The 12985-nt window shown below is 47.5% G+C and overlaps 1 protein-coding gene across 1 annotated transcript in view; it reads right to left on the reverse strand.

Annotated features, from left to right (window-relative positions):
• Nucleotides 1-6250, reverse strand: part of cfap57 (cilia and flagella associated protein 57) — an 85102-nt gene extending 78852 nt beyond the window's left edge. Inside the window, exon 1 of the mRNA XM_060829916.1 lies at nucleotides 6094-6250. Within this exon, the coding sequence (XP_060685899.1) occupies nucleotides 6094-6250 (157 nt within the window). The remainder of the gene's footprint in view (nucleotides 1-6093) is intronic.
• Between the last annotated feature and the right edge of the window lie 6735 nt (nucleotides 6251-12985).

Genomic DNA, 12985 nt, shown 5'->3' on the forward strand with positions numbered 1-12985 from the left:
AGGGAAATATATCCCTGGTGGTGGGGTCTTTTTGGAGGTGGCGGAAATGTCAGCAGATGATTTGGTTTATACGAAGGTTTGTAGGGTGGAAGGTGAGCACCAGAGGCGTTCTGTCCTTGTAAAGGTTGGAGGGGTGGGGTCTGAGGGCGGAGGTGCGGGATGTGGATGAGATGCGTTGGAGGGCATCTTTAACCATGTGGGAAGGGAAATTGCGGTCTCTAAAGAAGGAGGACATCTGGTGCGTTCTATGGTGGAACTGGTCCTCCTGGGAGTAGATACGGCAGAGGCGGAGGAATTGGGAATACGGGATGGCATTTTTGCGAGAGGTAGGGTGGGAAGAGGTGACATCCAGGGTAGCTGTGGGAGTCGGTGGGTTTGTAAAAAATGTCAGTGTCAAGTCGGTCATCATTAGTGGAGATGGAGACGTCCAGGAAGGGGAGGGAGGTGTCGGAGATGGTCCAGCTAAATGTAAGGTCCGCCCCGTGGCCCAACATTTCAACTCCCCCTCCCACTCTGCCGAGGACATGGAGGTCCTGGGCCTCCTTCACCGCCGCTCCCTCACCACCAGGCGCCTGGAGGAAGAACACCTCATCTTCCACCTCGGAACACTTCAACTCCAGGGCATCAATGTGGACTTCAACAGTTTCCTCATTTCCCCTTCCCCCACCTCACCCTAGTTCCAAACTTCCAGCTCAGCACTGTCCCCATGACTTTTCGGACCTGTCCTACCTGCCTATCTCCTTTTCCATCTATCCACTCCACCCTCTCCTCCCTGACCTATCACCTTCATCCACTCCCCCACTCACCCATTGTACTCTATGCTACTTTCTCCCCATCCCCACCCTCCTCTAACTTATCTCTCCACGCTTCAGGCTCACTGCCTTTATTCCTGATGAAGGGTTTTTGCCCGAAATGTCGATTTCGCTGCACCTTGGATGCTGCCTGAACTGCTGTGCTCTTCCAGCACCACTAATCCAGAAGTCAGCAGTTAAGCCATTCCTCTGGCAATTCCCCTCGAGCCTTGTTTCAAAACCATTAGAGCTGGTAAATTAGGGATGAATCACAAAAAGCTAGCATACAAGTTCAGTGGGAAATTGGGCAGGCCAGTGGAATGCTGGCCTTATTTCAAAAGGAATGGAGTTTAAAAGTAGGAAGCAAAAACAGAAATTGCTCGAAAAGTTTAACAGGTCAGGCAACATCTGTGGAGAGAAATCAGCATTAACATTTTGGGTTGAGTGACTGTTCCTCAGAACCATCACTTGAACCGAAACCTTAACTCTGATTTCTCTCCACAGATGCTGCCTGACCTACTGAGTTTTTGCAGCAACTTCTGTCTTTGTTTTCTGATATGCAGCATCCACACACCTGGAATACCGTGAACAGTTTTGGGTTCCCTTGCCTAAGGAAAGATATATTGATACTACAGGCAGTCTCGAGGAGGTATACTTGGTTGATCCTGGGTATGGAGACATTTTATCAGGAGATCAAGCAGGTCAGGCTTGTACTCATTGGAATTTGGAAGAATGAAAGGCTTTATTGAAACATACATAATTCTTAGGGAGACTGACAGGATCAGTTGGCGAAGTTGATGCCCCGAGGGAGAGTAGAAGCAGAGGGCATAATCTCAGATGTAGAGGTCCCCCACTTAAGACATAGATGCGAAACAATGTTTTCTCTCAGAGAGTAGTCAATCTGTAGATTTTCTTTTACCACAGAGAACTATCAATGCTGGTTTGTTGAGCATTTTCAAGGATAGGATAGAAAATTTTTTAATCTCTGAGTAAATTAAGGGCTATAGGGATAAAGAATGAAAAGGGAGGAGAGGATTATTAGATCAACCACAGCCAACCACAAGTCTCTTTGAACATCCACAATATTTAAATTCTACTATCTAGATGGTACCCTTACATATATGTTTTTCAGTCCAAAATGGATGAATTCACACTTGCTTACATTGAACACTTCTTGCCACAGTTTTGTCCACTCATTTAATCTTTCATCTGCACCATCTATAATGGGGACACCACTGACATCCTGCCCATTTGAGTACCAGTGCATTATCCATACCTTCTGTCATCTGCTACTCAGCCAATTTCCCAGCCAGGTCAGACATTTGCCTCAATTCCATGGGCTTCGACCTTAGTTGACAATGTCTTATATGGGACTTCATCAAATGCTTTCTGAAAGTCCCTTTAAACAACATCCACAGACATTCCTCTGTTAACTACCTTAGTTACTTCTTCAAAAAAATTCATTAAGGATTGTCAGGCATGACCTACCTATCATGAATCCATGCTGGCTCTCTCTGATTAACTGAAAATTGATTATCCCAACATTGATTATAGACTTTAACAATTTTCCCACCACAAGTGTTAGGTTAACAGGTCTACAATTTCTTGCTTTCCTCTTTTACCCATCTGTGTGGACACGTTGGACCAAAGAGTCTGTTCCTGTGCTATTTGCTCCAAGACTCTATGTGCCATTTCCCAACCTAGCAGGATAACTCTCCTGTATCTCGAGAAAGCTGAAAGATCAGAGTAAAGGAATTTATTTGTGCTTCCCTACTTCCCTTAATACTCTCAGATGGAAATTATCAGGTCCAAGAGATTTGTCACTCTTTACATCTATTACATTTTCTCATTATTGACATTTTATTTATGTTAATTTTATTCAATCTCTATTCTTGATCCACTACTAATTTCCTCAGGACATCTGGCAAGCTATCCTCTTCAGTATCAGCAGATACTGAGGCAAAATAATTATTCAACACAACTTTCAGTTCCCCATAGTCATTAACAATACACTAATTTCAGTCTTTAGTGGACCAACATTGCTCCTGACCACCTGCTTTTTCTTTATGTAACTATAAAATTTCTTCTTATTAATTTTGATCTCACTGGCAAGTTTCCTTTCATAATGCCTTTTAGGAGCTCTTATAAGCTGCTTTGTGGCCCTTTGTTGTCAGTCGGATCTGTGCTTCCAAGTGCTTTATTTGAGTTTTATGTTGCCCTGACCTTTTTAGTTGTCCTTTAGTTATTTCTTTGGCTGTTTTTTCCCTGTGAAGTGGAGCTTTCCCTCTCAGGGGTACAAACTGGTTTTGTTTTGTGTTAAATGTTTCTTTAAACATCTTCCACTCTTCTTCAGTTTTTTTGCCCATTAGCAGATTTTCCCAGTTTATTACAAATGGTCTCTTTTTCATCTTGTTACCCAAATCCAAAACTCTAGTAGCTGACTCATGTGTTTTGCTTTTGCTAAATTGAACTCGATCATGTTATGAGTACTGTTTGACAAATGTTTATGCACAGTTAGGTTCCTAATGAAATCTGGCTCATTAATCATTACTAAATCCAATATTGTTTATCTCTTGTTGAGTCCAGAGCGTATTGCTGTAGGAAATTATCCCGGACACACTTCAGAAATTCACTACCTTTCTGACAAGTACTTGTCCGCTTCTCCTAATCTCTGTTAAAATTAAAATCCTCCATGAATACTGGTTTTGCTACACACTTGCTTAATGTCTACATTTACACAATCTAGTATTTCAGAACTATCACCAGGTGGTCTGTATACAATATCTGTTACCGTTTTAGATCTTTTACTGTTCCTTAGATCCACTCATATCATCTCCTCTGAATGCTTTCCCCTCATTATATCCTCCCTGACCACTGAAATAACTCAACAAGATCATGGCTAATCAGGCCCAACCCTCAACTTCCCTTTCATGTCAGCTCATCATAAATAACTCTCATCTCCCCAAAAAGTCAAAATATATCATCTTTAAATACTTTCAGTGATCTAGTCTCCCAGAACTCTCTAAGGTCAAGTTCCAGACATTTACAACCCTCTGCAAGAACGAATTCCATTGAATCACTTATGTTCCTTTGTATTGTAACTAGGTCCTCTAGTTCAAGATTCCCCAATTAGTGGAAACAACTTCTCAACATCTACCTTGTTATCCATCTCAGAACCTTGCATGTTCAATAAAATCATCCCTCATTCTTCTAAACTCTAATGAATGAAGGCCTAACCTCTTTAGTAATTCCTGATGAGCCAATCCATCCTTCCCAACAATCAGCCTAGTGAATTTCTTTTGAACGGCCCCCAATTCCAGTACAACCTTTCTTAAATACAGAGCCAAAAACTGAACACAGTTGCAAATGCAGCTCCACCAACACCCTGTAGTTATAGAAAGACTTGCCTATTTTTTAAAACTCTAACCCTCTAACAATGAAATTCAAAATTCACATTGCTTTCTGAATTATTTGCTGCATACTAAGCTTTTGTATTTCTTGCACAAGACCATCCAGTTCTCTCTCCACTGAACATTCTTTTGGAATCTGTCTCCAATTAAATAATAGTCTGCTTTAATCCTTCCTTCCTCATAATTCCATATGTTTAACTCCATACGCCAACACTTTGCCCAACCACTCAACTTGTCTATATCTCCTTGCAAATTCCTTATGTCCTTATCAAAATATGCCCTCCCACCTATTTTTGGATTGTCAGCAAATTTGGGTACATTTCACTCTGCTCTATCCTCCAATTCACTATTATACATAGTAAATAATTAAGACCCTCTGACTGACCCTTGTGGGATTAGTTTTGCCTTTTCAATATGAAAAAGACCCATTATTCCCAACTCTCTGCCATCTGTTTGTTAACCAATCCTCAATTCATCTTAATTGTTTACCCTCAATACTGTAACCTCTTATCTTGCGAAATGTGGCACCTTATTGAATCCTTTTGAAACTTGAAACACACTACACCTACTGATTTGACCTTTATCACCTGAGCTTGTTAGACCCACAAAGAACTCAATCAATTTTGTCAAACATGACTTCGCTTTCATAAAATCATGTTTACAGTATTTAATTGTATTAAGCTTTAGTAGATGTCCTGATGTTTTTTCCTTAATAATGGATTGGAACATTTTCCTAACTGCAGATGTTATAGCAACTGGTCTCCTGCTTTCTGTCTCCCTCCCTTCTTCAACAAGAGCCATTTTCCAATCTACAGGAATCCTTCTGCAATCCAGTGAATTCTGGAATGTCTTCATAATCTCTGCAGCCATTTCCTTCAAAATACTTTGATGTGAGTCATCAAGTCGTAGTGACTTACTGCCATTAGTTTGTCAAGTACTTTGTTCCTCATGATACACACTGTTACAAGATCCTTCCTCCCATTAGCAGCTTTTTTTTTGCTTGTTATTTCTGGGATGGTTAGTGTCCTCTCACATACAGTCCTATGCAAAATAATGGTCTAAGTTATCTGCCATTTCCTTGTTTGATTTTAATTCTCTCATTGCATTCTCCAAGGATCCCACATTTACTTTAGCTCCTCACTTTCTGTTCATATACCCGTAGAAGCTGCTACTTTTGTTTTTATATTTCTTACCAAGCTATTTTCATTATCAATTTTCTCCCTATTTATTAGATTTTTGGTCATCTGCTGCTGGTTCTTGAAAGGTTCCAGACCCTCTGGCCTACCACTAGTTTTCACCACTCTGTGTACCTTGGTTTTGATTGGATATTCTCTTTGACCATGTTTGTTGACCATAGTGGAGTTTCCTCCTATCCTCCCAACTGTGCGTGGCATGGTGGCTCAGTGGTTAGCACTGCTACCTCACAGCACCAGGGACCCGGGTTCAAATCTCGCCTCAGGTGACTGTCTTTGTGAAGCTTGCACATGAGTTTCCTCCTGATGCTTTGGTTTCCTCCCACAATCCAAAGATGTACAAGTCAGGTGAATTCGCCATGCTAAATTGTCCATAGTGTTAGGTACATTAGTCAGGGGGGAATGGGGTTGGTGTGGATTTGTTGGGCTGAATGGCCAAACTGTAGGGAATCTAATCTGCCTAAGAGCCCATTGGGTGTGTCTACACCACATAAATATCAAAGTTCCAGAAGGCAGTTTAACATCAACCTTTTAAGGGCCTTTAGAGATGGACAATAATTTGCACATGCAGCCACCGATGCCCACATTCCCATGAATGATTTTTTAAAAAAAAAGGACTTTCACATTTTTGTATCTCTTACAAAGGTTGCATTTATGCACAATTACTGAGCTATTCTTATACTAGATAAAAAGTCTTACCTGGAATGAATTTCTGCCATTTCTGGTCAACATTGTACCGCACACAGCTGCTTCCAGCTGGGTAAATTATGCTTTGATCATCAAAAAACAAAACATTATTAACAACAGAGGCTTGTAACCCAAAAATGTGATTGGCCTGAACCAGTGGTGTAGTCATGGTGAATCGATAAGTCGAGCTCCCCTTTTCAATACTATTTTTCTCTTTCAATTTTTTTTCTACGTCTTACTCATACACCACATGTTCATATCTCCAACATAGCATCTCACTCATGTATATTCTCTGGGTCTTTGATTTTTATATACTAAGTAGCCTTCACACACAATCTTATACTTTTTTTTAACCAACTGTCACTTTTCCTGCATAGTCTATGCCTCTCTAATACTTAGTTTGTGGCCCTCCCTAACATGCCCTATCAGTCCAACTCATGTTCTCATATATTTTCTGATGTGGTTTGTGCCTGTTATAAAGTCTCTAACATTATTTCTGCCTGACTGACTCTTTCGAACACTGAACTCTATTTCTGGGTTTATTCACTCAAGTACACTGTGCCTCATTTTAGCACAATGACTCTGCCACTGTGAATATGGTTCTCAGTTTGCTTCTAGTTTGCTTTCTCTACACCTATCATTCTTTCTTTCTGTGACTCTTTTTAATCATCATCTCACTCTATCACATTCTCTTAATACTCTTGCTCCAGTATGTGCTCGCTCTCTAACACTGTGTCCCCCTCACGTCACTTTGTGTGACTCTCCCTCTCTCTTTGTCACTCTCCCCTCCCTATCACTCTCTGTCTCTATCAATCTGCTTGATTATCTCTCTCTCTCCCTTTATCACTTTCTTACTATCAATATCTTTGTTTCTAGCTATCTCTCCTCTCTATCACTCTCCTTGTCTGTCTCTATCACACACTCTCTCTGTCTCTCTATCACACTGTCTCTCTATCTCTCTCTCTCTCACACACACTGTCTCTCTATCACTCTCTCTCTGTCTCTCTATCACACTGTCTGTCTCTCTCTCTCAAACACACACTGTCTCTCTATCACTCTCTCTCTGTCTCTCTATCACACTGTCTCTTTATCACTCTCTCTCTCACACACTCTCTCTATCACTCTCTCTCTGTCTCTCTATCACACTGTCTCTCTATCTCTCTCTCTCACACACACACACACTGTCTATCACTCTCTCTCTCTGTCTCTCTCTTTCTCTCTCTCTCTCTATCACTCTCCCTCTGTCTCTCTATCACACTGTATCTCTATCACACTGTCACTCTCCAACACACACACACTCTCTCTCTCTCTCTCTATCTCTCTCTCTCTCTCTCTCTCTCTCTCTATCACACTGTATCTCTATCACTCTCTCTATCACACTGTCTCTCTCCAACACACACTCTCTCTCTCTCTCTCTCTATCACACTGTCTCTCTATCACACTGTCTCTCTCTCTCTCTGTCTAGCTCTCCACCTCTCCCTGACCTTTCCTGATCTCCCTTTCCTTGAACAGACACTCGTTATTTTTCTCTTTGTCCGCTGACCGACACCACTCTCCCTCTTCTCTCTCTCTCTCCCTCACACTCTCTAAATCTGCCTCGTTGTTGTAAATAACGCCGTTACCATGGACACCGGCCGGAAACCAGCTGCAAATAACCGGAAGTGGGTGCTACAGGAATTGTCGAAGATGTAGTTCGGAGCTGAGCGGGGTTGGGGGAAGTGGATAAATCATTGTCTGGGGGAGGGGGAAATTCACTCTGTGGAGGACGGGGAGGGGGTAATTCACTGTCTTGGGAGTGGTAGGGGGTAATTCACTGGGGAGGGGAGGGAGATCTTCACTGTTTGGTGAGGGAGTGGGGTTAATTCACTGTCTGGGGAGGGGAGGGGGTAATTCACTGTCTCGGGTTGGTTGAGGGGGTAATTCACTCTTGGGGGTGGGGAGAAGGTAATTTACTGTCTGGGGAGGGGGAAATTCACTGTCTAGGGGAGGGTGAGGGGGAGGGGGTAATTCACTGCCTGGTGAGGGAGTGGGGTTAATTCACACTGGGGAGGGTGAGGGGGTAATTCACTGCCTGGGGAGGGTGAGGGGGTAATTCACTGCCTGGTGAGGGAGTGGGGTTAATTCACTCTGTGGAGGGGAGGGGGGTAATTCACTGGGGAGGGTGAGGGGGTAATTCACTGTGGAGGGGAGGGGGTAATTCACAGCCTGGGGAGGGGGTCATTCACTGTCTGGGGAGGGGAAGGGGGTAATTCACTGTCTTGGGGTGGGCGAGGGGATAATTCACTGGGGAGGGGGAGGGGGTAATTCACTGTCTAGGGGAGGGGGAGGGGGTAATTCACTGCCTTGGAGTGGGCGAGGGGGTAATTCACTGTCTGGGGAGGGGGTAATTCACTGTCTTGGGGTGGGCGAAGGGGTCATTCACTGGGGAGGGGGAGGGGGTAATTCACTGTCTAGGGGAGGGGGAGGGGGTAATTCGCTGTCTCGGGGTGGACGAGGGGGTAATTCACTGTCTGGGGAGGGGGGGTTAATTCACTGTCTTGGGGTGGGGAGAAGGTAATTTACTGTCTGGGGAGGGGTAGGGGGTAATTCACTGGGGAGGGGAGGGAGATCTTCACTGTCTGGTGAGGGAGTGGGGGTAATTCACTGTCTGGGGAGGGGAGGGGGGTAATTCACTGTCTGGGGTGGGGGAGGGGTTGGGGTAATTCACTGTCTGGGGAGGAGGTAATTCACTGTCTCGGGGTGGTTGAGGGGGTAATTCACTCTGGGGAGGGGGTAATTCACTGTCTTGGGGGTGGGGAGAAGGTAATTTACTGTCTGGGGAGGGGGAAATTCACTGTCTAGGGGAGGGGGGGTAATTCACTGCCTGGTGAGGGAGTGGGGTTAATTCACTCTGGAGGGGAGGGGGGTAATTCACTGGGGAGGGTGAGGGGGTAATTGACTGTCTGTGGAGGGGAGGGGGTAATTCACTGTCTTGGAGTGGGCGAGGGGGTAATTCACTGTCTGGGGAGGGAGAAGGTAATTCACTCTCTAGGGGAGGGGAGGGTGTAATTCACTGTCTGGGGAGGGAGTAATTCACTGTCTAGGGGAGGGGTATGGGGTAATTCACTGGGGAGGGGAGGGAGTTCTTCACTGTCTGGTGAGGGAGTGGGGTTACTTCACTCTGTGGTGGGGAGGTGGGTAATTCACTGTTGGGGAGAGTGGGAGGGGGTAATTCACTGTCTGGATAGGGAGGGGGTAATTCACTTGGGAGGAGTAATTCACTGTCTGGGGGAGGGAGAGGGTAATTCACTGGGGAGGGGGAGGGGGTAATTCACTGTGGAGGGGGGTAATTCACTGTCTTTGGAGGGGGAGGGGGTAATATACTGTCAGGGGAGGGCTTAATTCACTCTGTGGAGGGGAGGGGATAATTCACTGGGGGAGGGAGAGGGGGTAATTCAGTGTCGGGGAGGGGGTAATTCACTGTTGGGGAGAGTGGGAGGGGGTAATTCACTATCTGGGGAGGGGGAGATGGTAATTCACTGTCTGGATAGGGAGGGGGTAATTCACTTGGGAGGAGTAATTCACTGTCTGGGGGAGGGAGAGGGTAATTCACTGGGGAGGGGGAGGGGGTAATTCACTGGGGAGGGGGAGGGGGTAATTCACTGTGGAGGGGGGTAATTCACTGTCTTTGGAGGGGGAGGGGGTAATATACTGTCAGGGGAGGGCTTAATTCACTCTGTGGAGGGGAGGGGATAATTCACTGGGGGAGGGAGAGGGGGTAATTCAGTGTCTGGGGAGGGGGTAATTCACTGTCTGTGGAGGGGGAGGTGGTAATTCACTGTGGAGGGGGAGGGGGTAATTCACTAGAGGGATAATTCAGTGGGCAGAGGGAGTAATTCATTGTCTGCGGATGGGGAGGGGGTAATTCACTGTCTGTGGAGGGGGAGGGGTAATTCACTGTCTGGAGGGAGGGGGAAATTCACTGGGCGAGGGGGTAATTCACTCTGGGGGGAGGAGGTAATACACTGTCTGGGGGGAGGGGAGGGGGTAATTCACAGTCTGTGGAGGGAGAGGGGGTAATTCATTGTCTAGGGACAGGGAGGGGTAATTCACTGTCTTGCAGGAGGTGGAGGGAGGAATTCACTGGGGAGGGGGTAATTCACGGTCTGTGGAGAGGGAGGGGGTAATTCACTGTCTGGGGAAGGGGTAAGTCACTTTTGGGGGAGGGGTGATTCACTGGGGAGAGGGGAGGGGGTAATTCACAGTCTGTGGAGTGGGGTAATTCCCTGTCTGGGGTGAGGGGGATGGGGTAATTCACTGTCTCGGGGTAGGGGTAATTCACTGTCTGTGGAGGGGGGGTTAATTCACGGGGGAGGGGGTAATTCACTGTCTGGGGAGGGGGACAGGTTAATTCACTGGGGGATTGAGAGGGGGTAATTCATTCTCTAGAGGGAGGGGGTAATTCACTGTCTATGGAGGGGGAGTGGGTAATTCACTGTGGGGGGGAGTAATTCACTGTCTGGGGAGAGGGGAGGAGGTAATTCACTGTCTGGGGAGAGGGGAGGAGGTAATTCACTGTCTGGGGAGAGGGGAGGAGGTAATTCACTGTCTGTGGAGGGGGAGGGGGTAATTCACTGTCTGTGGAGGGGGAGGGGTAATTCACTCTGGGGAGAGGGGAGGGGGTAATTCACTGTCTGGTGGAGGAGGAGGGGGTAATTCACTGTCTGTGGAGCGGGAGTGGGTAATTCACTGTGGGGGGGAGTAATTCACTGTCTGGGGAGAGGGGAGGGGGTAATTCACTGTCTGGGGGAGGGGGAGGTGGTAATTCAATGTTTGGGGGAGGGGTGGGGTTAATTCACTGTCTGGGGAGAGAGAGGTGGTGATTCCCAGTCTGAGGGAGGGGGTAATTCAGTGTCTGGGGAGAGGGAGGGGGCAATTCACTGACTGGGGAAGGGGAGGGGGTAATTCACTGTCTCAGGGAGGGAAGGGTAATTCACAGTCTTGGGAGGGGGTAATTCACTGTCTTGGAGATGGGGAGGGGACAATTCACTGTCTGGGGGAGGGGGAAATTCACTGTCAGGGAGGGGGTAATTCACTGGATGTGGAGGGGGTGGGGGGTAATTCACTGTCGGGGAGGGGTAACTCACTGGAGGGAGGGGGTAATTCATTAGGGAGGGGAGGGTAATTCATTGTCGGAGGGGGTAATTCACTGTCTCAGGGAGGGGAGGGTAATTCACTGTCATGGGAGGGGGTAATTCACTGTCTGGGGGGAGGGGAGGGGGTAATTCACAGTCTGTGGAGGGAGAGGGGGTAATTCATTGTCTAGGGATAGGGAGGGGTAATTCACTGTCTTGGGCGAGGTGGAGGGAGGAATTCACTGGGGAGGGGGTAATTCACTGGGGAGGGGAGAGGGTAATTCACGGTCTGGAGAGGGAGGGGTAATTCACTGTCTGGGGGGTGAGGGAGGGGTAATTCACGGGTGGGTGAGGGGGTAATTCACTGTCTCGGAGTGGACGAGGGGGTAATTCACTGTCTAAGGGAGGGGGAGGGGGTAATTCACTGTCTCGGGGTGGGCAAGGGAGTAATTCATTGTCTGGGGAGGGGGAAGGAGTAATTCACTGTCTTGGGGTGGGGGAGGGAGTAATTTACTGTCTGTGGAGGGGGAAATTCACTGTCTAGGGGAGGAGTAGGGGGTAATTCACTGGGAAGGGGAGGGAGTACTTCACTGTCTGGTGAGGGAGTGGGATTAATTCACTGTAGGAGGGGAGGGGGTAATTCACTGTCTCGGATGGGCAAGGTGGAAATTCACTGTCTAGGGGAGGGGGAGGTGATAATTCACTGTCTGGGGAGGGGGAGGGGGTAATTCACTGTGTAGGGCTGGAAGAGGGGTAATTGCCTTTCAAGGGGGAGGGGTAATGAACTGTCTGGGGAGGGGGGTAATTCACTGTCTGGGGAGGAGGTGGGGGTAATTCACTGTCTGGGGGAGGGTGTAATTCACTGTGGAGAGGGAGGGGGTAATTCACTGGGAGGGCGAGGGTGTAATTCACTGGGGAGGTGTAATTCACGGTGAGGGAGGGGGGAGTGGTAATTCACTGGGGAGGGGGAGGTGGTAAATCACAGTCTTTGGGAGGGGATAATTCACTGTCTGGGGGAGAGGGAGGGGTTATTCACTGTCTGGGGGAGGGGGTAATTCACTGGGGAGGGGGAGGGGGCAATTCAGTGCCTGGGGGGGGTAATTCACTGTTTGGAGGGGGAGCGAGTAATTCACTGTCTGGTTGAGGGGGCAATTCACTGTCTCGGGGAAGGGGAGGGAGTAATTCACTGTCTGGCGAGGGGGTGATTCACTGTCTCAGGGGAGGGGGAGTGGATAATTCACTGTCTTTGGAGGGGGAGGGCATAATTCACTGGGGGAGGGGTAATTCTTTGTCTGTGGGAGGGGGAGGGGGTAATACACTCTGTGGGGAGGGGATAATACACTGCCTGTGGGGAGGGGGAGGGGATAATCCATTGTCTGTGGTGAGGGGGAGGGGTAATTCACTATCTGGGGGGAGGGGAGAGGTAATTCACTGTCTGAGGGGAGGGGGATGGGGTAATTCACTGGGGAGAGGGAGGGGTTAATTCATTGTCTGGGGAGGGGAGGGGGAGGAGGTAATTCACTGTCTGAGGGAGGGAGTAATTCACTGGGGGGGGGGGTAATCCACTGTCTGGGGGAGGGGAAGGGACGTAAATCACTGGACATGGAGGGGGGGAAGTGAGTAATTCACTGTCTGGGGGAGGGGAGGGGTTAATTCACTGGGGAGAGGATGGGGTAATTCACTCTCTGGACAAGGGAGTAATTCACTGGGGAAGGGGTAAATCACTTTCAGGGGAGGAAGATGGGGATAAATCACTGGGGGAGGGGGTAATTCACTGGGGGTGGAGAGAG

Source organism: Hemiscyllium ocellatum, chromosome 9 (assembly GCF_020745735.1).
Source record: "Hemiscyllium ocellatum isolate sHemOce1 chromosome 9, sHemOce1.pat.X.cur, whole genome shotgun sequence".
NCBI classification, from domain to species: domain Eukaryota; kingdom Metazoa; phylum Chordata; class Chondrichthyes; order Orectolobiformes; family Hemiscylliidae; genus Hemiscyllium; species Hemiscyllium ocellatum.